The 21,513-nt window shown below is 49.2% G+C and overlaps 3 protein-coding genes and 1 long non-coding RNA gene across 5 annotated transcripts in view; 2 read left to right on the top strand and 2 right to left on the bottom strand.

Moving 5' to 3' along the window:
* Positions 1 to 6,952, top strand: part of TPRN (taperin) — a 21,308-nt gene extending 14,356 nt beyond the window's left edge. The window contains exons 2-4 of one of the 2 annotated variants that reach the window (XM_052814628.1): positions 2,113 to 2,293; positions 2,570 to 2,697; positions 3,102 to 6,952. In XM_052814628.1, the coding sequence (XP_052670588.1) occupies positions 2,113 to 2,293; positions 2,570 to 2,697; positions 3,102 to 3,164 (372 nt within the window). In that variant the 3' untranslated portion in view covers positions 3,165 to 6,952. Of the gene's footprint in view, positions 1 to 2,112; positions 2,294 to 2,566; positions 2,698 to 3,101 lie in introns of both variants that reach the window. The other variant, XM_052814627.1, reaches the window with a different exon arrangement.
* On the bottom strand, positions 5,743 to 8,453 carry SSNA1 (SS nuclear autoantigen 1). Its single transcript, XM_052814631.1, has 3 exons — positions 8,358 to 8,453; positions 8,078 to 8,277; positions 5,743 to 5,971 (listed from the first exon to the last, which is right to left on the bottom strand). The coding sequence occupies exons 1-3, from the start codon at positions 8,407 to 8,409 to the stop codon at positions 5,843 to 5,845; spliced, it is 381 nt and encodes a 126-aa protein (XP_052670591.1). The 5' UTR covers positions 8,410 to 8,453; the 3' UTR covers positions 5,743 to 5,842.
* Positions 6,262 to 8,071, bottom strand: LOC128154290 (uncharacterized). The gene is made up of 2 exons (XR_008239308.1): positions 7,651 to 8,071; positions 6,262 to 6,783 (listed from the first exon to the last, which is right to left on the bottom strand). It is a non-coding gene; the product is annotated as an uncharacterized LOC128154290 (long non-coding RNA).
* On the top strand, positions 8,448 to 21,513 carry ANAPC2 (anaphase promoting complex subunit 2). The gene is made up of 13 exons (XM_052814630.1): positions 8,448 to 8,561; positions 9,426 to 10,048; positions 10,571 to 10,703; positions 12,986 to 13,160; positions 13,309 to 13,428; positions 13,948 to 14,065; positions 14,149 to 14,330; positions 14,481 to 14,622; positions 15,379 to 15,454; positions 16,633 to 16,836; positions 19,516 to 19,645; positions 20,002 to 20,237; positions 21,009 to 21,513. Exons 1-13 carry the CDS (start codon positions 8,478 to 8,480, stop codon positions 21,219 to 21,221), a joined length of 2,436 nt encoding a protein of 811 aa, XP_052670590.1. The 5' UTR covers positions 8,448 to 8,477; the 3' UTR covers positions 21,222 to 21,513.

The raw sequence follows: 21,513 nt of genomic DNA, 5'->3' as shown, positions 1-21,513 counted from the left end.
GCGTTAGGTACTCACTCTGTTACCCAGATTTGATTTAAGCTCCCCTCATTGCTTTTCTGAAAAGCAGCAATGAAATGCTTACTGTCTTGCCTTAAAAACCCTTATCACCCACATAGCTCCAGCATATCTGTCTGTGGGCAGCGCAGGATAACACAGTAGCAGGCTGGCTCCGGCTCACTGCTGGTTTGCAGGCTCTGGCCCCTGTGCAGCTGTAGGTTCGGCTTCAGCAGACCCTGTTGGCAGCAGCAGCATCGCACCAGGGCTCCGTGTGCAGGAGATGCAGAGAGGTGGCTGCTGCTGTTGCAAGAAATACATGCATCTGGGCAGCACGTGTGGTTGCTTGATAGCTGCTTTGGGGCCACGTGCCGTTTCTCAGCCTGTGGGGTATTCTGTTTATGAGGGAAACTGCAAATATGGCACATGGGGCAAATGTGCTGTGCTTTCTTCTTGCAAGTTATTACATGGCATCAGAAGAGATCTCCTGAACCACCCAGCTCCTACTGCCTGTCACAAGCAACCACGTCCTTTTAATTCTGTTCATAACCCTATTAGCTCAATTTTAATTGTTAGAAGTAAAGGGATCACAACACCCTCTTAGGCAGCTGCTCCTGAACCTTGATCCGCATTGGCTAGATACTTCCCTACTTTTGGCGTAAATTTATTCCTGGCAAGCTTATCCTCCTTGTTTGTCTGTTGTATGCTGGCATCAGCAGTTCTTCTCTGCTCCTTGGTGTTTATTTTCTTGGTGTACTTAAAAAGAGCTGTTATGCTTTTTCTCAACCTTTATTTTTGCTAGTGTGAGCAGGCTGAATCTCCTCTCCACCTGTTGAGATGACTTGTAACCAGATCTTCTAAGCAGAATGGTAGATAATGATTAGGACATGTAAGGCTGCAGGGAAACAACCCCTTCTCTCAGCTTTTCCTTTCAACTTGGAAGAGGACATCTGGAGTTACTGTATCTGGATTTGGGTGTCCTGCTGCAGGATGGATGCAGAAAAACTGGAGCAAGTCCAGCAGAGGCTACCAAAGTGCTCCTGGGGCTGGAAAAAATGGCATATGAGGAGAAGCTGAGGGGGCTGTTCAGCCTACAGCCTGAGGGTTTGTTCAGCCTACAGGAGAGAAGGGGGAAGTCCAGTTGCTGCCTTCCGCTCCTTGCTGGGTGTTACAGGAAGGATGGAGCCAGGCAGTCCTTATTTCCAGTGGAAATGCCTTGCTTTATTCCTGGTTTATTTAAGCAGCATCCTAATGATAATCACAGTCCTGTAGCCAATCTAAAATGTTCTTTCTCAGTTATTCACAGGTGATGAACTTCTCTTAGAGCAAGGGTCGGTCTTAAAGATCATCCCATTTCTAGTGTTCTTGCTCTCCAGTTTTCTTCATGACCCATAAAATTCTGGTTTTCCCTTGATGAACTCCCATGTCTGAGTCATCTTAATTTCTCAGTCTTGCCGTTATTGTGCAAAAGTCATTAGTGAGAATATTAAATAAAACTGGTTTCAAAACAGAACCTTTAAAGGGCCTCCCACTTGTCCAGTATTTTCCCCCTCTACTACCACCTGTTAATGTCTCTCCTTTAGCTGCTTCTGTCTCCTCATGTTTGGTATTAAGCCCTGTTTTTAACCTAGCTTAAATAGCTTTTTGCCAGGATGTCCTCCCCAAAATGTAGTCCTGATCACTGATGTTTCTGTTGTCTAGAGCATGGGTACACAAACGTGTTGGCTGGCATTAGCAATGTCACCTTTCCAACATATGGATGCTTTCCTTTCCTCCTTGGCAACACCAATCCCTCAAGGGACATGCCAGCAGCTCCTCCTGGCTGCTGGACATCAGTGTTAGGTGATGGCAAATTATATGCCAGGGCAAAAAGCCAGAGGTACTCTGGACCTCTCAGCCACCTGCCTCCATCCCGTGTGTTTGGCTATCTGCCTTTGTGGTTTCTCTCAGTGTGGTAGGAGATTTGGCAAGGCATGTGGGGAAAGGTGGGGGGATATGCAATGGCTCCTTTACACCAGGGTGAAGCCCTGGTGTGGGAGGTGGCCTTTGTCAGAGCATGTGTTGGGATCTATGGCTTCTTGTGCTGCTTTCTAATAATTCTCCTTTGCTGTTGTCTAGATGAAGATCTCTTTCAATGAGACAAGTTTGCAGACTATGTTTGAGTACCCATCAGAGAGCTCACTGGCAGAAGAGGAGGAGGAAGAGGAAGGACATGTTTCTGAAACAGAGGAGGACAAATCTCGCACCTTTTACATTCCACGCCCAAATAGCACTTTGCATCCCAATACACCTAACTCAGGTGAGCGAGGCACTGTATTGGCACTGTGGGGTTACTGGTGGTGCCTGACAGCGTCCATGTTTCCTACAGACCCTTATGGGGCTCCACACAGGTAGAAATGCTAATGGAGATGACTTCTGCCAGCTGATGGCAGAATCAGAGCTTAGTGGGGACAGGGCTTGAGCTGGAACAGGGAACTGCAGATGGGCAGCTTCCATGCTGTCCCTGCCAGGATCCTGATCCCACTTCCTTTTGGGGTGGTGAGAAATATTTACGTCAGCTTTGTCCTTCCAGCAGATTTATCCAGCTATACCCCAAAGCACTCTGTGAAGTTCAGCGAGTGGCAGGAGCAGAAGTATGAGGAGATGCCTGCTGCAGAGGGACCCCTCCCGAAGGAAGCTGATTCCCATGGGAACCAAGTCATGGTGAGACTTTAAATAAGCAAATCTTGGCTTTGTCCTGCTGTGCTCTTATCCTGTGCTTGGGTTGGTCTGGACAGTGGATGGGATGGGATGTGGCTTCCACTGAGCGCCTGTGTTTGTGTGTGCTGCCCAGGGAGGCGTGCCACCACTCACAAAGGGATCAACACAAGGTCCCACTGCCACTAGCAGACCTGACTCTCCCTGTAAAGGAGACTCCCTGTAAATGTGTAAAGGAGACTTAAGGCAGCTGGCACACTTTGTACTCCAGGGCATGTTTGGAGGGGGGAATTAAATGTGCTCGTTAGCCCCGGGCAAGGTGCCAATGCAGCCTTCACCGTCTAAAGGTGTGGGTACTCATTTGCTTTGGATTTGATGACACTTCCATGTCAACTCTGCTTTCTCCACAGCTCACCCCAGCAGAGAAGGGCGGACTCTCCGATTTCAGCAGCGAGCCTGCTCTGTATTTTTGATGGCTTCATCTTCTAGCCTGCAGCAGCGGCTGCTGGTCAAAACGTGTCAGTGCACCTTCCGAATGTCCATGCAAGCACCACGGAAATGAGCTTCTGGGTCCCTCCCTCACCACAGTTTTCGTTGGAGCCTGATGCCAAGGGTGGGCTAGATGCTATCGGGCATCTTCGGAGAATATTTGCACTGGATTGTGGGACCTAACTACTACTTTTAGGGCGTATGATTTATTTTACCTGTGGCCTTGCGTATTCCTTGTTCAAGATCAGCTGCCGATAAGGCAAGCATCTTAAGAACAGATCTGTAATCCTGGGATGGATGTAGATTCTCTCAGTGCTTATCTGAGTCCACACATCCAGGCACTGTATGGGGCCTGGGCAGCTTTTGTAACACTTCTCCCATCAGAGGCGCCAGTGAAGAGCGGTTCTGGAGTTGGAGCACTGGGAGTATCTGGGCAGTTAGCTGGATTCACAGAAGTGGTTGTGATTTGACAGCTAGATTGGGTGTCAGTTCTCAGCACGTTTCTGGGTCTAGTTTCACTGAACCATCATGGAATTAATGTGCCAGTTATGTTCTTGTGAAAGAAGCTGAACACAGTGTGAGGGATGGGAAGGGGAATAAATGCTTGTGTCATTTTTGCACTGATCTGTAAAGAAGTGTCCAGACTGGCTTGAGCCTCTTAAAGATTCCCAAACATTGGCCATAGCTTTGATCTGTCCATACCCAACTCTGGGGTCCAGTCTCTCATAACTGCTAATTGTGCTTCATTTTGCCAGTTCCTCTTGTTGCTTTGTTCTAGCATCTAATGGGGCCAGGCCCAAGATTTATCTGTCTTGGTTGGCAGGAAGGCTTCTTTCTAGCCATGCTTGCCCTGCTCCTCTAATGCAAAGCACAGGAGGGCAATTTCACTCCTTTCTTCTGCAGAACTTGAACAAGGAATATGGTATTTTTTCTAGGATTTTTTTATAGTTCTATTGTAATTGTTTAATGCAGCCAATATGCAAAGGAATCTGCTAGACTCTTCCATTTTAAGTTTTCTACTACTGTAAACTCAGGGTCAAAATTGCACTCTGGAAAAGATGGAATACTGCTGCTAATGTGATTTGTACTTCTGGGATTAAAAGAGATGCGGTTGGAATAGATACAGCCTCTTTGGGCTTTATGAAATGAGTGGTAGCCCAGTGTGTGGCTCTATCCAAAGGAACAGGCTGGTATCTTTGATTAAATTTGATACTTTTACTGGTTTGTCTGTTATGTATAGATGATGAATGTCTAGTCAAGTTGACACTGGTCTATGAACTGAAAATGCTCTGCATACCTTGCACTTGTTTTGGTGTACACTGTAGCAGCAGGAGGAAGGTTGTTCTGCTGAAAAATATGGTCAGGACTAAATGTTAGGACATACCTTCTTCTAGTTGTCCTCATCTTCTGCCCTGGGTGCCTAAATATTTCTGGAAAGATAATGCAAAAAAAAAAAAAAAGATGCTCAGCAGCTTGTTAGATGTTGGCTGGAGAGGCCACAAAGGAAGACTTTCCACCTCCTTGTACATCTAAGGCTTGTCCTTTTCAAGCTAACTTGAGATCTTCTCCCTGCATGACCTCCCAGGAGCAATGTGTGGCTGGCAGCACATCTGCCTGTGACATGACAGAAGTACAGTGGAAAGAGCAGTGATTCCTGTGTGCTGAGGCTTCTCCCGTTAATTAAATACTTCAGGACAAGATGCTGAGACTGGGGTAGAATGATGAAAAATGCAGGCCTGCTAGTAACTGCTAGATTTAAGGGATGAGTAAGTTATCAGATATGTGGAGTTAAACACAGCTGTGCACACAGCCAAAGGAGATCAGGGACTGTGTTTGAAGAAAAGGTTATGCACAGGTTTTCTAGCAGAAAAGGTCTCAGTGAGTATGTTGCACTGCAGAAAAGCTCAGGCCAGTTTAAGGCAGCTCTGTCTCTAGATTTGCAACTTAAAAAAACTGCAGGTGGTGAAGCAAAAGCTGCTTGCAATTAAACTTAGGGACAAGGTGTCTGAACTAGTCCTGACTTTGTTCTGCTGTGGATCAGTGAGGAATGCTAAAGCCAACAATATCCTGCAGGTTGTTCCACTGACTTCAGCCAACTGAAATGCTGCTCTGGTATTCTGCGTGCTGTTCTCAGTGAATTAGCTCTGTGCCTGCAACTTAGGACAGGCTCAGTGGAGGTGTGGGAGTGCAGAGTGTGCTTCTCAAAAGGAGCAGGTGGTGCCCTGGTGTACTGCTGACTTCTCTACTCCTTCCAGTTTGCCTGCTCTACCTTGTAGCTGTGATTTGCACCTCCCTGAGTGCTGCCATTGTACTTTCTAGCTTTGTATTCTTAATACCTGTCTGTACCGGATGAACTCTTAGCTTGCTTTTGGCAGAGGAAGGTGAATGCTGTTTCGAGGGCAGAAGCATTAGCTGGTAAGTCATCTCCTGGGATATGCTTCCATATCACTGTGCTCAAAATAAAGGGTATTTTTTTTTTTTTGTAGATGCCTACCCTAATCTCTAGCATTTGAGGATTAACTTTAGTAGACCTCTAATACCAAAGTGCATCCGAAAGGAAAATTTACTTTTGCAAGACAAAGACTTTTATTAAATGCAGCATCCTTGTACCAGAACAGCAGCTGTCCCAGACCAACAGGACTTTCCAGGTTGAAGAACAAGTTTAGGAATGCTTTTGTCCATGTGCTTGTTTTTCTTTCTCCTTTGAAGTACTTTGTGGCTCACTGGCTTTACCAGCATTCCCGATTTCTCCCTTCAGGACATCTAGCAATGACTGAGAACTCTCCAGTATCTGGGAAATAAATTAATAAAAATAGCTTATTTTTACATAAACTGTTTCTCTTATGAGTTCCCTTCAAATTCAGCTGATCTACCTTGCAGCAAGAGGGGTTCTCCAGCACTTACAATATCTAATTCTTGGTGATGTATTGTCCTATCTCACTGCAGGAATATCTGTGGAGGAATTTCTCTGGTTCGTGCCCATATTCTGAATACGAAACAGCTTAACCAATTTATCTGTCTTGGAGCACGAGGCGGAGAACTTCCTGAAGCAGGCTGTGGGGTGAACTTTTGGGTTGTGGGGTTTTGTTTGTTTTTTGATTTTTTTAAGGGAGATGTTGATACCTGGGCTTTTTAGATCAGTATTAAATTGTGCTCAGCTGACCCAGTTTCAATTGTCTTCCACTGTTAAAACTGCATGCTTTAGGTTTCTTGCTCCAAGACTAATTCAACTCCACAATGACCTTAAGTCAGACTAAATCTTTCCTCTTATTAATTTTCTCCCATTTTTAGCTTATACTGTATGTAACATAACATTCCCTTTTACTATGCTCTAGGAAGCAAGGCTACAACAGGTTTAGGAGATCTTGCTGCCTGTCCATCTTGCCATTTTAAACTTTTAACATGATGGACAATTGCAACAATATGATGGCAGGGTTGTAGTCCCAAAGATCATTTACGTTCCTGTGAACCTGTGGAAATCACTAAGTGGTCAGAGAAGAGATGAAGGTAGGTGCCCTGCAGGATGAGACACCAGTAGAACATGTTGGTGGGATCTTGCCATCTTGTCCGTGGAAGAAGGTGGAGTCCTGCAACTGTCACGGGCTGGGGAAAGGCAAGGAGTGTGATTACAGACAAGAGAAGTACATCCACAGGAAAGGAACTTTGTTACTGGTTTCTGTTTACAGCCTGTCTGCATTTCCTCTCCTAACCACCTCTGCTTTTTACTTACTGTGACTGCCTTTTAATTTCAATAAACGTGAATTCATTTGTAGGCTGGGGGGTTGTGACTTGTATCTCAGGGAAAGTTTCTTTTAAAAGGTGCTGCTTGTTCATGTAGCTTTACAACACAGTTTCAAAGTCGTTAACTCTTTATGCAAGTTCTCCCCTTTACCCCAAACCATCACTTCTTGAAGTAGGCTTAGAAAACGGCTCCAGCCTCATCTGAAAAATAGTTGTCACTGGAAAGTACTGACTTTGGGACATGAAGAGGGTCTGATACAGAGTAGTGACCACATTAAAAAAAAAAAAAAAAGGGAAAAAGAGAATGTAGACAGCAGCTAATAGGAGAAGGGGTGCTCTTGAACCAAACAGCTCCTTGTTACCAATAGAGGCAAGATTATTGCTTATCAGAAAGTGGGCTGGAAAGATCCTTTTATTTTTTTAAAAAGCTGAGTGGTGTGTAATTCAAAAGTGAATTCAGCTGTTCTCCTATATGCAGGATGAAGCTGTCCCTGGCTGGTAAGAGTTTAAAATACAGGAAAGGTGAAGGGGCTGAGCCATCCCAGTAACTGAAATAACAGCCCTTGCACTATTCCTCTCCTTCCCCCTCCTTTACTGATCCAACATTTCTACTTCTTTCTTTAATGATATTATCATCATATTATTCCATTAAAGATGGGAGAAATTACATGAAGAGTTGGGCAAAAAGCGTCTAGTAGGCCAACAGCTCTGTCATCGGTTTGTTGTTACCTGTGTGAATTCACGGCCTTCTGGGTCAGCGTCTTGTCTCTGGTTTCCTCCTTCCCTGTCCCCCCAGTGATGGTTTGTGAGGTGCTCTTTTTTGGGGGGCCCATTCCAAGGAACATTTTGACAGTACGCTTTAGCTTAACCTCCAGTTTTGCTCCCCCAGCTGTAAGGCCCTGCTGCGCCTCCCTCTGTCACGATCTGCGGTGCCTGCGGTGGGCCCTCGGGGGCACCTGAAGGCGGGGCGATGCCCGCGCCCTTCGGCACCGTCGGGCGTCGCTTCCCCGAGCTCCGGCAGCGCGGCACCCACCCCAACCCCAGCCTCCCCGTTAAGGGGGACCCGCCCGTGCCGGGAGCTCCGTCCCGCCCGGCCCCGGGCAGCGGCAGGACGCGTCGCCCCGGGGCCGGGCGGGGAGCCCCGGGCGGCGGGTACCTTGCCGTAGGCCGCCTCGGTCTCGGCGATGGTCCTGTCGAGCTCGCCGCGGGCGGCCAGGTGCCGCGCCAGGCTCTCGGTGGTGCGGGCCAGCCGCTCGGTCAGCGCCCCGATCCGGCCCTGCAGCCGGCTCCGCTCCGCCTCCTCCTCCCGGATCCGCCCGCTCAGCTCCTCCCGCCGGCCGCGCAGCTCCGCCAGCCCTGCGCGGCACGGACCCGTCAGCCCCGGCCTCGGCCCCGGCCCCGGCCCCGGCCCCGGCCCCGGCCCCGGCGCCGCTCACCCTCCCGCAGCTCCGCGTTGTACCCCCGCAGCGCGGCCGCCGGCCCGCTCATCGCCCCGGCCCGGCCCTGCCCAACGTCCCGCCGCGCTCCGCCTCTTCCTGCGGCGCGGCGCGGCCCGCATGGAGCCGCCGGCGGGCGCGGAGCTCTCGGCCGCCTGGCACACGCTCAGCACCGCCCTGGTGCCGCCCGCCGCCCTGGGGCTGGTGAGCGGCGGTGGCCGGGCCGGGAGGCACGGAGGGCGGGGGGGACTGCGGCCACGCTGGGCCCGCCGCGGGGGCGGGCAGGGGCCCGGGCCCGGGCCCAGGCCCGGGGGAGGACGCGGCGCTCCCCGCTCGCCTCACGCCGCCGCCCGCGGGTCTCCGGGCCCTGTGGGGCCCATGCAGGCCCCGACCCCGCCGGTCTGCCGCTCCGCCGCCCCCCGGGGTGGCTGAGGTGGCCCCAGCCGGTCCCCTCCGCTCCTGGGTCCGGTTTTCGGTGCTGCCGCCGGGCAGGTGGGAGCTGGGGGGAGGAACGGCTGGAGCTGCCGGCTTGGGAAGAGGGGAAGGGGGGATCTGGCGGTGCGGCGGCTTGTATTTGTTCGGGGGGCTGCCGGGGAAAGGCCGCGGCGGCCCAGCCGAACCCCTCTTCCCCCATCGCGCCGGCCAGGAAAGCGGCCATGCCAAAGAGAGGTGCTGCTTCCCCCGTCCGCGCTGCGGCTCTGCTCCCCACTCGCTCCCCGAGGGAGCTAAGGTCGGCCACGGGAGGTTTTGCCCCAGAGCCTGGCTTTTCGGGGACCCGAGGGTGGGTCGCGGCACTCCGGCCAGCGCGTGTGTCCTGCAGCAGCCGCCGACAGGGACAGCGATGGAGGGAGTTGGGTGTCAGGCCTCGGAGGTGGACACTTGGCTGCAGGCAGCGGGCTGAGACCCCAGCAGGGGTCCATGGAGGAACGGCATCCGCCTGGTGCTGTTTGACAGCAGAGTCCGTGTGCATTTGGTCCCCACTCTTTGAGATGAGCGGTCTCTTCTGCCACAGATCCTCCGAGACAAGTCTTTATGCGCGCTTAAGTCGGTATCCCCTCTGCTTTTCAGGCAGCACCGAGGTCCAATGCTGTGGGGCCGCTGAAGGATGCCGACCTGCGGGCAGCCCTGGACGTGCTGCGGTGTTACGACTTGCACTCAATCGTGGAGGAGTGGTTCATCGAGGTGCTGCAGACCGACCTTCAGGCAAATATAGCTCCTGAGTTCTGGAACTGCATTGGCCAGTATGAAAACACGGCTGAGGAGCCCCAGTGCTCCTCGCTCCTTCTGGATGCGTTTTGTCTTCTCAAGTGCCGCCTGGACCCCTACCTTAACAGTCTGGAACTTCTGGAGAGGTGGACCAAGGCCGGCTTGCTCCTGGGGACAGGTGCTCAGATGCTGCAAGAAAAGGTCTACACCATGTTCAAAGCTATCCTTTTCTTCTCCACTACCAAATCCTTCCAGGAAATGATCCAGCAGTTCTACAGCCGCACTTTTAGGATATATATGCGGCAGTGGAAGAAAGGAGAAGATGGATCGAACGAGTGTGAGAGCAGCATGAGTGAGACCGAGCAGGAGAGTGATACGGAGGACAGTGGAGCAGAGAGCCCACTGTGCGCAGGCTGCAGCACCAAGAGAGAGCAGTGCTGGTGCCCCAAAGCCATGGAGCAGTTTCAGCAGCTCAATGACATTCTGTACGTAGGTTTCGGGGTGGTGGCTGTCACTCAGAACAAGCAGATGGTCTGGATGGGGAGCACCAGCAGGTTTGCTTGATACCTGAAAACAGTAGGAGTTCGTGTGAGGTCAGGCTGTATCATGGTACTGGGTAGAGAACTTGACACAGGGTTTCTGCAACCGGTTGCCAAGTGGTGGTTGAACTAGAGCAGGTTTTTAGACAGAAAGTTCATCTCCATGAATATGAGAATATCTTCCTCTTGCTCTAAGGCCTTCTGTCCACAAGGAAGTGAACTCTTCTAAATGAAAAAGCTTTTGATGGCTAGAAAATAATGTTTCTAAGGAAAATGGGATAGCAGTAGTGTCATGTGTTATATATGTAGTGCATCTGTGCGGGCTATCAGAGCATTTAAACTAAGAGCTAGGCCTGCATCTGTGGAGCTTACAGGGAGGAAGGTGCCTTCAGGTAATTAGATTTTTCTTTATTTGCTTGTACCTTTGCTTCCATATGCTCTGAATCGGGTCGCTGTCTGTGTCTGTAGCCGCCGGCTGAATTTGCTGGAGAGAGTGAGCGCCGATGCCGTCACGACCATCTTGCACAGGATGATAGAGGAGAGGATGGAGCAGAGGTGCAGGGGGGAGTACGAGCACTCCTTCCTGAATGAGTTCCAGGAGGTAAGGCAGGCGTGCGGGCAGTGAGGGCCCTTCCTTTAGAGATGCGCAGCTGCTCCTGTTACTGCTTTAGCAGCTCAGGCTAAAAGTGGATTCCACAAAAACACCTGGTCCAGAGCTATGACTCCCACCATCCCTAGCAGAAGAGGTGATTTTGATTTAATGCTAGAGGGGAAGGTTTGCTGTGACCTGTGCATAATGGACCATTATATTTCACCTGGTGATGTCCCTAGTAATGAGGGAATTTCCGTGGTTCTGTTTTGCAAACTACAAGAACATGTAGTGCCACCTAGCTTGCAGAGAACCCTCCCTCTGTGTAGGTGGGGTCATAATTTGAATTTGTGTGGTTGTTTTCTTTCTTCTTCCCAATTTTTCAGCATCCCTTTAAAATAGGAAGCGAAGCTGGGAGGTGATGCTCTGGCATTGATCTCACCAGTGGGCCACATACAGAATTAAAGTCCTTCCTTGCACCTACCCGTTGTTTTCCTCTACCTTAAACCGAGTTTGCGTTGGGCTGTTTACCCAGTGTGACCTTAAAATAAAATTCTTCTCCGGGTTATGGCTTTTCCAGGGTACAGTCCTGGCTCTGCAGGCTTGCCCTGTGCTCTTTGTTCCTCGATGCATGACCTTGCCTTTTCCTGTGTTGAAGAACAATGTGTGAAGTGAGGTTGCCATGTAAACCAGACTGCTCTGTGTGGTTGCCCTAGTTGCCTTGCTGTTTGCCGTGCTGGCCATTTTTTTTGTCCGCAAATATCAGCAGTCATTTTATATTTACTTCCCTTTAGTTGCTGTGCAACACTTTATTGGACCTAGTGTGAAATGCTTCTGGATGACCTGGAGATTGTTTAAGGACATTTTAAGGGCACCAGAGAAAATGCAACCGCATTCTGTTTGTCAGACGTTGCAGAAGGTCCTCTTGCTCCCACCGCTTCAGAAAGGCCAGCGTGTTTGGCTGCAGAATATTGGAGCATGTCAGAAGTAGGAAGAGACGATTTTAAAAAAAAACAACAGTAGGAGCGGTATCCAAATTGGGAAGCTATTTCAAAAAAAGACAAAAATCACAAGCCTGGCAAGCTAAAGGTAAAATAGAAGTCTGAGAAACAGCTTCCTAAAAGTACAAAGTGCTGACAGCAAACCCCCTTTTCAGACACATCAGCAGCAGTCTGGAGCATCAGCCACTAATCAGGCTATAGCAGGAGCACTCAGAGAAGATAAACCCACGGGGAAAAATGGGTTAGTTTGATAATAATTGTATTCCTTAAAACTGAGTTGCTTTGCATCAGTTAGTCCTTTCCTTTTGTTCTTTAGGAGAATTCTTTAACAGCTTTTCCACAGTTTTGCCCAGATGTTCTGTAGTTCTCAGGTTTGTCCTGCCTTGTAATTAGCAGAACTCGTGCATTCCTTCAGTGTTTCCTCAGCTGAGTAGATAATTAAAAATTAACATAATCAAACCAGATCTGAACTTAGCATTTTTGTTTCAGGCTGTCCAAATCCAGTTATCAAAAAAGATTAATATTTACTAGCTATTAATACTCAAATACTATCCCAGGAAGTGCTACACATTTGCCACCTTAAAGTAAAAATAAAATTAAAAAAAAGCATTTCTTTTTAATATCTGGATATTGTAGTTGAGTACATTTGAAATTTGACAATTACACATTTCTCTGTAGAAAACTAGATCTCAAATATAAAAAATTACCTTCTGATGCTCTCTGTTCAGGTTTTTATTTTATTATTCAGTGACTAGGCTGGTGGTTGAGGTCTTGGTTTCAAGTGCCTGAGTTTGGTTGGTAAGAGTATGTCTCTGAGTCCTTGGGATGGCTTGCTTGCTCTTCATTGATTTCAGGAGTCATAGAAATTTTGGGCCAAGGATGATGTGATGGGCAATTTGCTCATATTCTTGTAAAGAGAATAGTTCTGCAAGTATAGAATGGAATGGAATTCTGCAAAAATAGAATAGTCTGCAAGTTTTTTAATATACCCTATCCTTTTTGGAGCCCAGCGCGTATGCACAGTCCTCAGTCACCCTTTATCTTCTCATACACGTCTGCATAGTCCATATCCTTTATCTTTAGTTAAAGTTCGCATTCTTTCAGCTAGGCTTTCCCTGGCTATAACCCAGGCCAGGGTGCATTTGGAGAGCAGCTGGAGGTAATGCTGTCCTTGGCTAGCTGCTCATTTCTGCTTGCTGTGGTAGCTGCCCTGGTGATGGGGTAAGTGTGAGATGTGGTTGTGCATCCAGCTGTGGTATTCACCATCTCTGTACCCTCCCTCTCCTTTTGCAGTGGATTGAGAAAGTGATTGGCTGGCTCAGCAGGGTTTTTCTGCAAGATGGTCCCTTGGCACGCTCCTCTCCAGAAGCTAGCAGCACCTTGAAGCGCTGGCGGTGCCATGTCCAAAGGTTCTTCTACCGCATCTATGCCAGCATGCGCATTGAAGAGCTCTTCAGCATTATTCGAGGTAGGTGGGACGCATTCAGTGTGCATTCACTCTTGGACTTGGTTTGGATGAATGGTAGATCTGTCTTCAACTCCTGATGTGCCACACTGTCTCCTCTTGCCTTCCCACAAGAGCATGGCGTTGTTTCTAATCACTGCTTAGTTTGTAGATTTCCCGGAGTCGAAGCCTGCTGTGGAGGACCTTAAGTTCTGCCTGGAAAGGACTAATCAGAGGCAGCAGCTGCTCAGCTCCCTGAAAAGTGCTCTGGAAATGCGACTTCTGCATCCTGGTGGGTTTTACATCCCCGCATATATCATAACACTGTAAGGAGCCTGGGCATGAGTGGGGATCTACTGGGAACCATCATCTGATTTCATGTTTGATGAGTGAGAGGCAGCCAGGCTGTGCCCATCGCGTGCTCCCTGTGTTCGAGTGTGCATGGGCAGCAGTAGCTGATTATATCCCAGCCCCTTCTTGCCTCATTTCTGCAGTATGGTGAGGAGCTGAGCTAGAAGTTTAGCTTTGGTCCAGGTGGGTAAAGTCTTCTCTGTTGTGTGTGGTCTGAGCTCCTAATGCACAATCTGGGCTCAACTGGTTTGTAGTAGTCTCTGAGCCTGTGTTCGCGGTTGGAACTGGTTTCTCAGACATACGGATCCGATCTCTCCCTTTGTCTGGGGCAGTAGGGCAGCAAGCCCTTCGCTTCCGACTCCATGGATCGAACAGAGGGCTTAGAGCATCCAAGCTCCTTGCGTCCAAGCCATTAGTTTGTGCTCTGGGACTCTTGACTCCCTCTGCCCCTCTCCTGTAGGAGTCAACACATCTGACATCATCACTCTGTATATCTCGGCCATCAAGGCCTTGCGGGAGCTTGACCCTTCCATGGTTATCCTCGAGGTCGCCTGTGAACCCATCAGGAAGTATCTGAGGTAAGAGGCTTGCAGGGCAGTCTTACACATCCCCTTTCCCTCTCCTTCCCTTCACTTGCTCTGTTTCTCTTCCCTGTTGGCAGGACTCGGGAAGACACGGTGCGGCAGATTGTGGCTGGTCTCACAGGGGATGCTGAGGGCTCTGGTGATCTTGCAAACGAGCTCTCGAAAGCTGACCCGGTGACCCTGGAGAACGGCCAGGAGAGTGATGATGACATCTCAGAACCAGGCGACTGGGTTCCTGACCCGGTTGATGCAGATCCAGGTTAGATGCCAAGACCAGAAGTCCTGACAGCCCGCTGTTTTCCCCAGTGGGCTGTGGTCTTGAGCAGCTCATCTGCTAGTCCTCTAGAGCTGAGCTGGGCTGGGGCAGGTCTCTGTTAATCTCGTGCTGTCGTCTGCTGGATTTCAATAGGAAAATCAAGTTCCAAGCGTCGGTCCTCGGACATCATCAGCCTGCTGGTGAGCATCTATGGCAGCAAGGACCTGTTTATCAACGAATACCGCACGCTTCTGGCTGACCGGCTGCTACATCAGTTCAACTACAGTGCTGAGAGGTGAGGTCCAAGTGCCCAACTCCAGGGCTTTCCATGGTAAAATCACCTGATAAAGGTGTGCTTCAGACTCAGTCGTATGATCGGCTGTTTCTGGAGCCAGGAATGTCTTTGGCCATTTCCTCTGCAGCTTTGGGTTTGCATCTAGAATTTCATGCACTCACCTCTTCTCAGCTGCTTCCTGCTCAGTCCTTCCCTTGGCTTGCACTAATAGGGCAGCAGGTAGGAAATTGGAGGCACTGACACCCTCTTAGCTCCATCCCACATGTTCTGGTGACCCTCACAACCTGCACAGGCTGCTTAGGGTCAGCAGAAAGTGTCAAAGTAAGAAAAAGGGATGAAGTGTCAGGAAACCTCAGTTGCAACCCAACTATGTCTCTTGATTCCACAGTTGCAGTGGTTTTCCCTTCTGTGAAATGCAGCTAGTGCAAGCCACGGCTGGGATAGGCAGTCTCAGGCAAGTGGCTTGCCAAATGCTGAGGTTGCACTGTGTTGTTAAGGGGGATGGCTAGGTGCCGTGCTCGTCCAAACGAAAGGGATGGGAAGGTCTTCAAAAAGCTGCTGGCCTACAGAGAAAGTGACCGTTCCTCACTTAGATGCGAGGAGGCATCCTGTTCAGCTAATGTGCTTTGCGGGGCTTCCTAGGAAGATCACCCTTGTGCCAGGGACTGCATTCTTGGCTGTGTTGCAAGGGGTGGAGGCCGAGCCAGGCTCATCTGTCTGAGGGACCTGTGTCTGATCTATTGTTTCTCTTATCAGGGAAATCCGCAATGTGGAGCTGCTGAAGCTGCGGTTTGGTGAAGCTCAGATGCACTATTGTGAAGTCATGTTAAAAGTAACTTTTGGGGTGTTTTTCTTTAAATTCAAGTCCTGGGTGTTTGAGCTTATTGGGGAAGGGGAGAGACTTGAGGGGTGACCCAAAAAGGGTCTTCTAGGAAAGTGGGGTTCCCAAAGTCCCAGTGAGGGGGCTGATTTGTGACAGGCAGAAGTGCATTCAAATTCATCTCTGTTTTTTAAGCCCTGTGGGTCAGGTTGTCAACTCTGGGAGATGGTTGCTCTGGTGCTGTTGTCGCTCCTGCCCTTCCTGCAGTACAGTATTCTGGCATTGAAGAGCTGGGCTCTTCCAGCTCCTCTAGGGTTGGGACTCTGGAGTTTAATTCACTTCGAGCACTGTGGGAAGAACACTGTCCTGGTTTCAGCTGGGATAGAGTTAATTGTCTTCCTAGTAGCTGGTACAGTGCTATGTTTTGAGTTCAGTATGAGAAGAATGTTGATAACACACCGATGTTTTCAGTTGTTGCTAGGTAATGTTTAGTCTAAAGTCAAGGATTTTTCAGCTTCTAGTGCTCAGCCAGCGAGAAAGCTGGAGGGACACAAGAAGTTGGCACAGGACACAGCCAGGGCAGCTGACCCAAAGTGGCCAACGGGGTATTCCATACCATGGGACATCATGTCTAGTATATAAACTGGGGGGAGTAGGGGCAGGAGATTGCTGCTCGGGGATTAACTGGGCATCGATCAGGGGGTGGTGAGCAATTGCACTGTGGATCACTTGTATGTTCCAATCCTTTATTATTACTGTTGTCATTTTATTAGTGTTGTCATTATCATTATTAGTTTCTTCTTTTCTGTTCTATTAAACCGTTCTTATCTCAACCCACAAGTTTTAGTTCTTTTCCCGATTTTGTCCAGCATCCCATGGCGGGGGGTGGGGGGAGAGCGAGCAGCTGCGTGGTGCTTAGTTGCTGGCTGGGGTTAAACCACGACAAACACAGGTCTGGAGGGACTGCAGTGTAGGCTAGCGTTGAGCTGTACGCCCTTCCTCAACCTCCCCACAAATGTTTCTGAGTACGTAGCAGACTTTCTAGTAGACACACATGATCATGTTCTTTCCAATGTCCATATCGTCATTTGGAGACAATGCTAGTCACCTTGTTTAATCTTCTCCTTTACTAAGGGTTAGCACTGACTTGGAAGAGAAGGAGCTGCCTTAGCTTCCTCTGCCTTTTCCAGGATATGGCTGACTCGCGACGCATTAATGCTAACATTCGTGATGAGGAAGAAAAGCTCCCAGAAGAGGAGAGGCCACCATTCAGCCTTGTTGCCGTTATCCTGTCAAGTGAGTTCTGGCCACCGCTGAAAGAGGAGAAGCTAGAGCTTCCAGAGCAGGTCAAGGAAGCCATGGAAGCCTATTCCAAGAAATATGAGAAATTAAAGGTGAGGCAACCTTAATGCTCCTCAAAAAAGCTGTGTGCTGTTCAGACTTTGTTACATAGCATGGGTTTTAACATCCCTTAAATTTTAGCTGCTAGTACACCCACGCTGTTACGGTGGAATCCTAAAGTCCTTCAGCTTTGAATTGGGGTTAGAAGCTGCACTAGCTTAGCTATTGCCAAAAGAAGGGTTTATCTCCTTATGGGGTGTCTGAGTTATTATAGTGATTGCAGTTAAGGAAGAGAGTTTTCTAAAATATGCCATTGTTTGTTAGTTAAATGGATACTGAGGTGGAAGTTTTTAGGCATCTTAAGTCTGGTCTAAGCTTGTTGGCCTAAGTTCTATAGTAGTAAGTGACATCCTGTCCCTGTTGGGCCTCTCTTCAGGACCCTGGCACTCTCCTCCCCTGTTTGTCCTCTTGTCACGGTCCACCCGGTGGACTCGTGATGGTTCGTTTGCTACGATCTCAAAAGTGCAAAATTAAGGTGACCAACACCAAAGGGGATAGCAATAATCACACAGTAAAACTTTATTGTATTGCCTGTGAAGAGGCACGCGATAGTTAGAGATGGGTGAAAGAAAGGAGAAAAGTAAAGTTAAGTTTAGAGAGAGGAGAAAGAGAAGTTATAGCTACCACTGCTGATCTCAAGACGTCCTAACGGTCCCGGGTCCAGCTAATGCTGCGTCGTCGATCGTCGTGGTCCTTGGTGGGGAAGCTTCAAATTTCCGTTGTTCAGAAGTCATCTTTTATGCTTAGTAACACACCTTGCTCCACCTCTGCCTCAGGAGTCTCCGCCCTTCTCGAGCGAGGCTATTACGCAGGCACAGGGCTCCTACACCTCTTGAAAAGAAGCTCTTTTAACATGGTCTCATTTTAAGATTCACCGTTAGTCTAGAGTTAGGTGAATGTTGCTTCCTCTTCTGTCTGTGGCCTCTCCTGGGTTGTTTCGTTCATTTCTGGAGGGTCCCTGTGTTGTCTCAAAAGCTGGTTTTTTTCACCCAGTGTGCTGTAAGCCAATCAACACATCGAGTCGAGATATTTGTCTTTATTGCTATACCGCAGTATAGGGTGCCAGGTCTCCAAATACCTGCACACTTTTAGAAAGAAAGGTTGAGGTTTTTATACAATTTTGTTACAAGGAAACACATCAACAAAAATTGTGATAGGCTACACAAACTTATACAATGAAAAGATCTTTTGAGCACCTCATGCTCTTGTCCAGCTCATTATACTGAGGTGGTCTCACATTTACATACTCATTATGCACAAGTGGGTGTTGATTTTAGTATTAAAATTAAGCAAGGTAAGGCAAGGACAGGGCCTTTACTTGATTCTCATCCAGCATTGACTAATCTGCCTTTATCTGTGCCTAATGAATAATATGTTCTTGGTTATACATACTGCACATATTCTAACTCTGTTTATCTTAAGTTTACATGATCACCTAGCAGTGTCTCCAAGGTAATGTATTTCTTCATACCAACTATTTCAAAATTTGTTAAGTTTTGCCAATCTTGTGAGTTAATTCTGCGAGTTACTATAACACCTGAACTCTGTGTTAAGACAGTTTAGGTGCAAGCATTTTTGGTCAGTTTGACTGTGGCTCAGACAAAGTCTGAATCCATGCCTTTTTAAACAGCATGGAAGGGTGGAGGAGAGGCATACAGAGCAAATGTAACCAACCGTGCAGTATTCTTCTGTTCTCCAGGCACTTGATCATGGCAATTAGTCACATAGAGAAGGCTGAGGTGCATCTTGCTCTGCACATACAGAACGAGTTGGAAGCAGGAGCACCTGTCTGGAAGTCAAGGAGAGATCTAGGTGACATCCAGAGCTGTGGTCTTGGCTTTCTCATCTTGCAGCTTCTTGCCTGGTGTAGTGCAGAGCACACATCTGGAGCATGGATGAGTCAGATCTAGCTGTCATGCCAGTGTAGTGTCTGTGTGCACACACAGATGGTTCCTTGCAGCCAACCTGAAAGCAACTTGGTGTCTCGTGCAGATGTTCCCCTTTGCCTGTCCACTTGTGCTCTGACTCCACTTCAGGCTTGGTTTTCTATATCCTTTCTTGAACTTGTTATTACACACCAAGTGATACATGCCATGAGGCTGGGAAGCTCATACTTCTAGATCCTGTCTCTTCTGCTGTAGCTACATACCAGATGTGGGTGCCAGCTGATTTCTGTGCCTGCAAAAAATTAATTAGGGGAGGATGCAGGAGGAGATGCAAGGAGGAAGCAGCCTCCTTGAGCATCCTCAACCTTCAAAGCAAGCAGTGTTCTTTTCACATCAGTATCAGAAGAAATTGCTTCTCTTCTGAGGAAATCCTGCCCCAGATGAGTATTTATTTTCCGGTAGGAGTTTGTTCTGAGTGGCCCAGCTGGTCTTCCTCAACCTGTGCTTACCCTACCAGAGAGCTGAGTGACTGGCTTTTTAGGTATTGGTCTTGGGCAAAGGCTGACCAACAACTTGTGCTGAGGAGGATGTTTCCCATGAGGGGATAGGGGATGGCTGGGTGGTGGCAGTGCTGGGTGACTCATGAGGAGGGGAGCAGCTTTCATGTCTGGCAGAGGGGTATGGAGCGCAGCTGGCCCTGGTGGTAGAGGGGCATTTGCAATAACGCAGTGCTTAGTGGTTCCCGTTAGAAGATCTGCTGTGAGTGGCTGCTTCTCCCTTTTCCAGGCCATGAGGACCCTGAACTGGAAGTACCACCTGGGCCTGGTGAGCTTGGACGTGGAGCTGGCAGATCGCACCCTCTCCCTGTCTGTCTCTCCTGTGCATGCTGCCATCATCCTGCACTTCCAGACCAAGAGTGAGTGCTGTGGCAGAGACTCAGTGTTACCACCCATGTCTGTGTGCTTCCCGTGGGTGGGTGGGAAGGCTGTGTTACTCAGGTGGCTGAAGGCTCTGAGAGCTCTGGCAGCAGGACCAAGACCTGGTTCGTGGGCTTGGATCTACCACAGGGCTCAGCCAGGTCTCCAGCTCTCGTAGGAGACAGCACCCAGCAGGGCCACAGCTCAGCACCCGGTCTGCTTTCAGGCAGTCACTGCACACAGCTGCTTGCTCCTGGCTTGCTCCCCAGCCTTCCCCATCCTCTTACTAAGTCCTGGCATGCTGGGAGGTGGGCAGGTATCCTGTTCTCTTCTCCGATATCCATGGTCTCCGCAGGTACGTGGACACTGACAGAGCTAAGTGAAGTGCTCAAGGTGCCGGTGACATCGCTGAAGCGTAAGATGACGCTGTGGCTGCAGCAGGGTGTCCTGCGTGAAGAGCCCCAAGGCACCTTCACTGTGATTGAGGAGGAGCAGAAGGACCAGGTGGAGAAGGTCGTTCTGATAGACAGCGATGAGGAGGGGGACTCTGCCATGGCATCACAGGCTGACCAGAAAGAGGAGGAGCTGCAGGTACCCGTCTGTGTGTCTCTGCTGCTTGTGAAGCCAGCAGGACGGTGCAAACATCCCATGCTGTTGGTTTTGGAGAATCTGATTAAGATGATGGATTCAATTTGCATTTTGGATTTGCGTTTTCCACTGCAAGTGGCTAAGTCCAGCACGAGGGTTTTTTGAAACGGTTATCTCTTGATTAATGCTCACTGGTGCAGGTGCTGGATTGCAGCCTTTCCTCCAGAAAAGTGCCCGGCTGCTGAGCCAGGCAACCATTTGGACATCTCTAAATGTGTTTTTTCAGTTTTAAAAAAGAAAAAGTCTGAGACATGATTTCATGTTTGAAAATAGTCATAACTTATTTGGATTCACCCAAGCAGTGCTTTTTGGCACTCTAGACTGCCAAAAAGGCTTACCTAGCACTTACAGCTGGACTTTTGCCTTCCCTCTGTTGTGGTTCCTGGATACTTCCAGTACTTTTTCTACCCATGTGTCATGTTGTGTGTGTGTGTTGTGCCACTGTGCAACATGGAGGTGTCATACTGGTGTTTATCCACTGAGGGTCATGCACGTACTGCACGTCAAATCCTGCTTTCTAGCTGTGTTTCCCAACACCTGGTGCTGTTCTTGGGTATTTCCTGTTTAAAGACTACATGCTCATGGCTGAGAGCAGAACTTACTGCCAGCCACAGCCTTGCTCTGCTTTTGGGATACAGGATGCTAAAGCACCCTTTTTCTTCATGGTATAGATGTCAGTATGGTTTACTGTTGCTTGTGTGTCCCCCTCTGCAGCTGTTCTGGACATACATCCAGGCTATGCTGACAAACCTGGAGAGCCTGTCCTTGGAGAGGATTCACAGCATGCTGAAGATGTTTGTGATGACAGGCCCAGTGGTTACAGAAATCGATATACAAGAGCTGCAGGGTTTTCTCCAGAAAAAAGTCCGGGACCAGCAACTCATCTACTCTGGAGGTGTCTATCGCCTGCCCAAGAACTGCAACTAGTCTGCTAGTGTCCCTGCTTTCCCCTCTGTGTCACTTCTCCGTGCCTGTGCTCAGCTCCTGAGTGCTGCCCAGCTCTCTGCATCCTGCTGGGTAGTTCTCTGCTCTGGGGGTTTGCTGTGCCCTCTTCCCCAAAAGGGTGTCCTTTTCCACATGGAGACAGCTCAGCAGCAGCCTGGGCCATGCACCCCACAACTGCTGGGTCTGGGCCTGCTCCCCACATTGCTTTTCCTCCCATACATGAGTGTCTGGGCCCACTTCACTGGTTAATAAAAAGCAGCAGTCTCCTTTTTCA

Source organism: Harpia harpyja, chromosome 19 (genome assembly GCF_026419915.1).
Source record: "Harpia harpyja isolate bHarHar1 chromosome 19, bHarHar1 primary haplotype, whole genome shotgun sequence".
NCBI lineage: Eukaryota > Metazoa > Chordata > Aves > Accipitriformes > Accipitridae > Harpia > Harpia harpyja.
The sequence above is the reverse complement of the archived record's forward strand: the minus strand, read 5'-3'. Positions and strand labels throughout refer to the sequence as shown.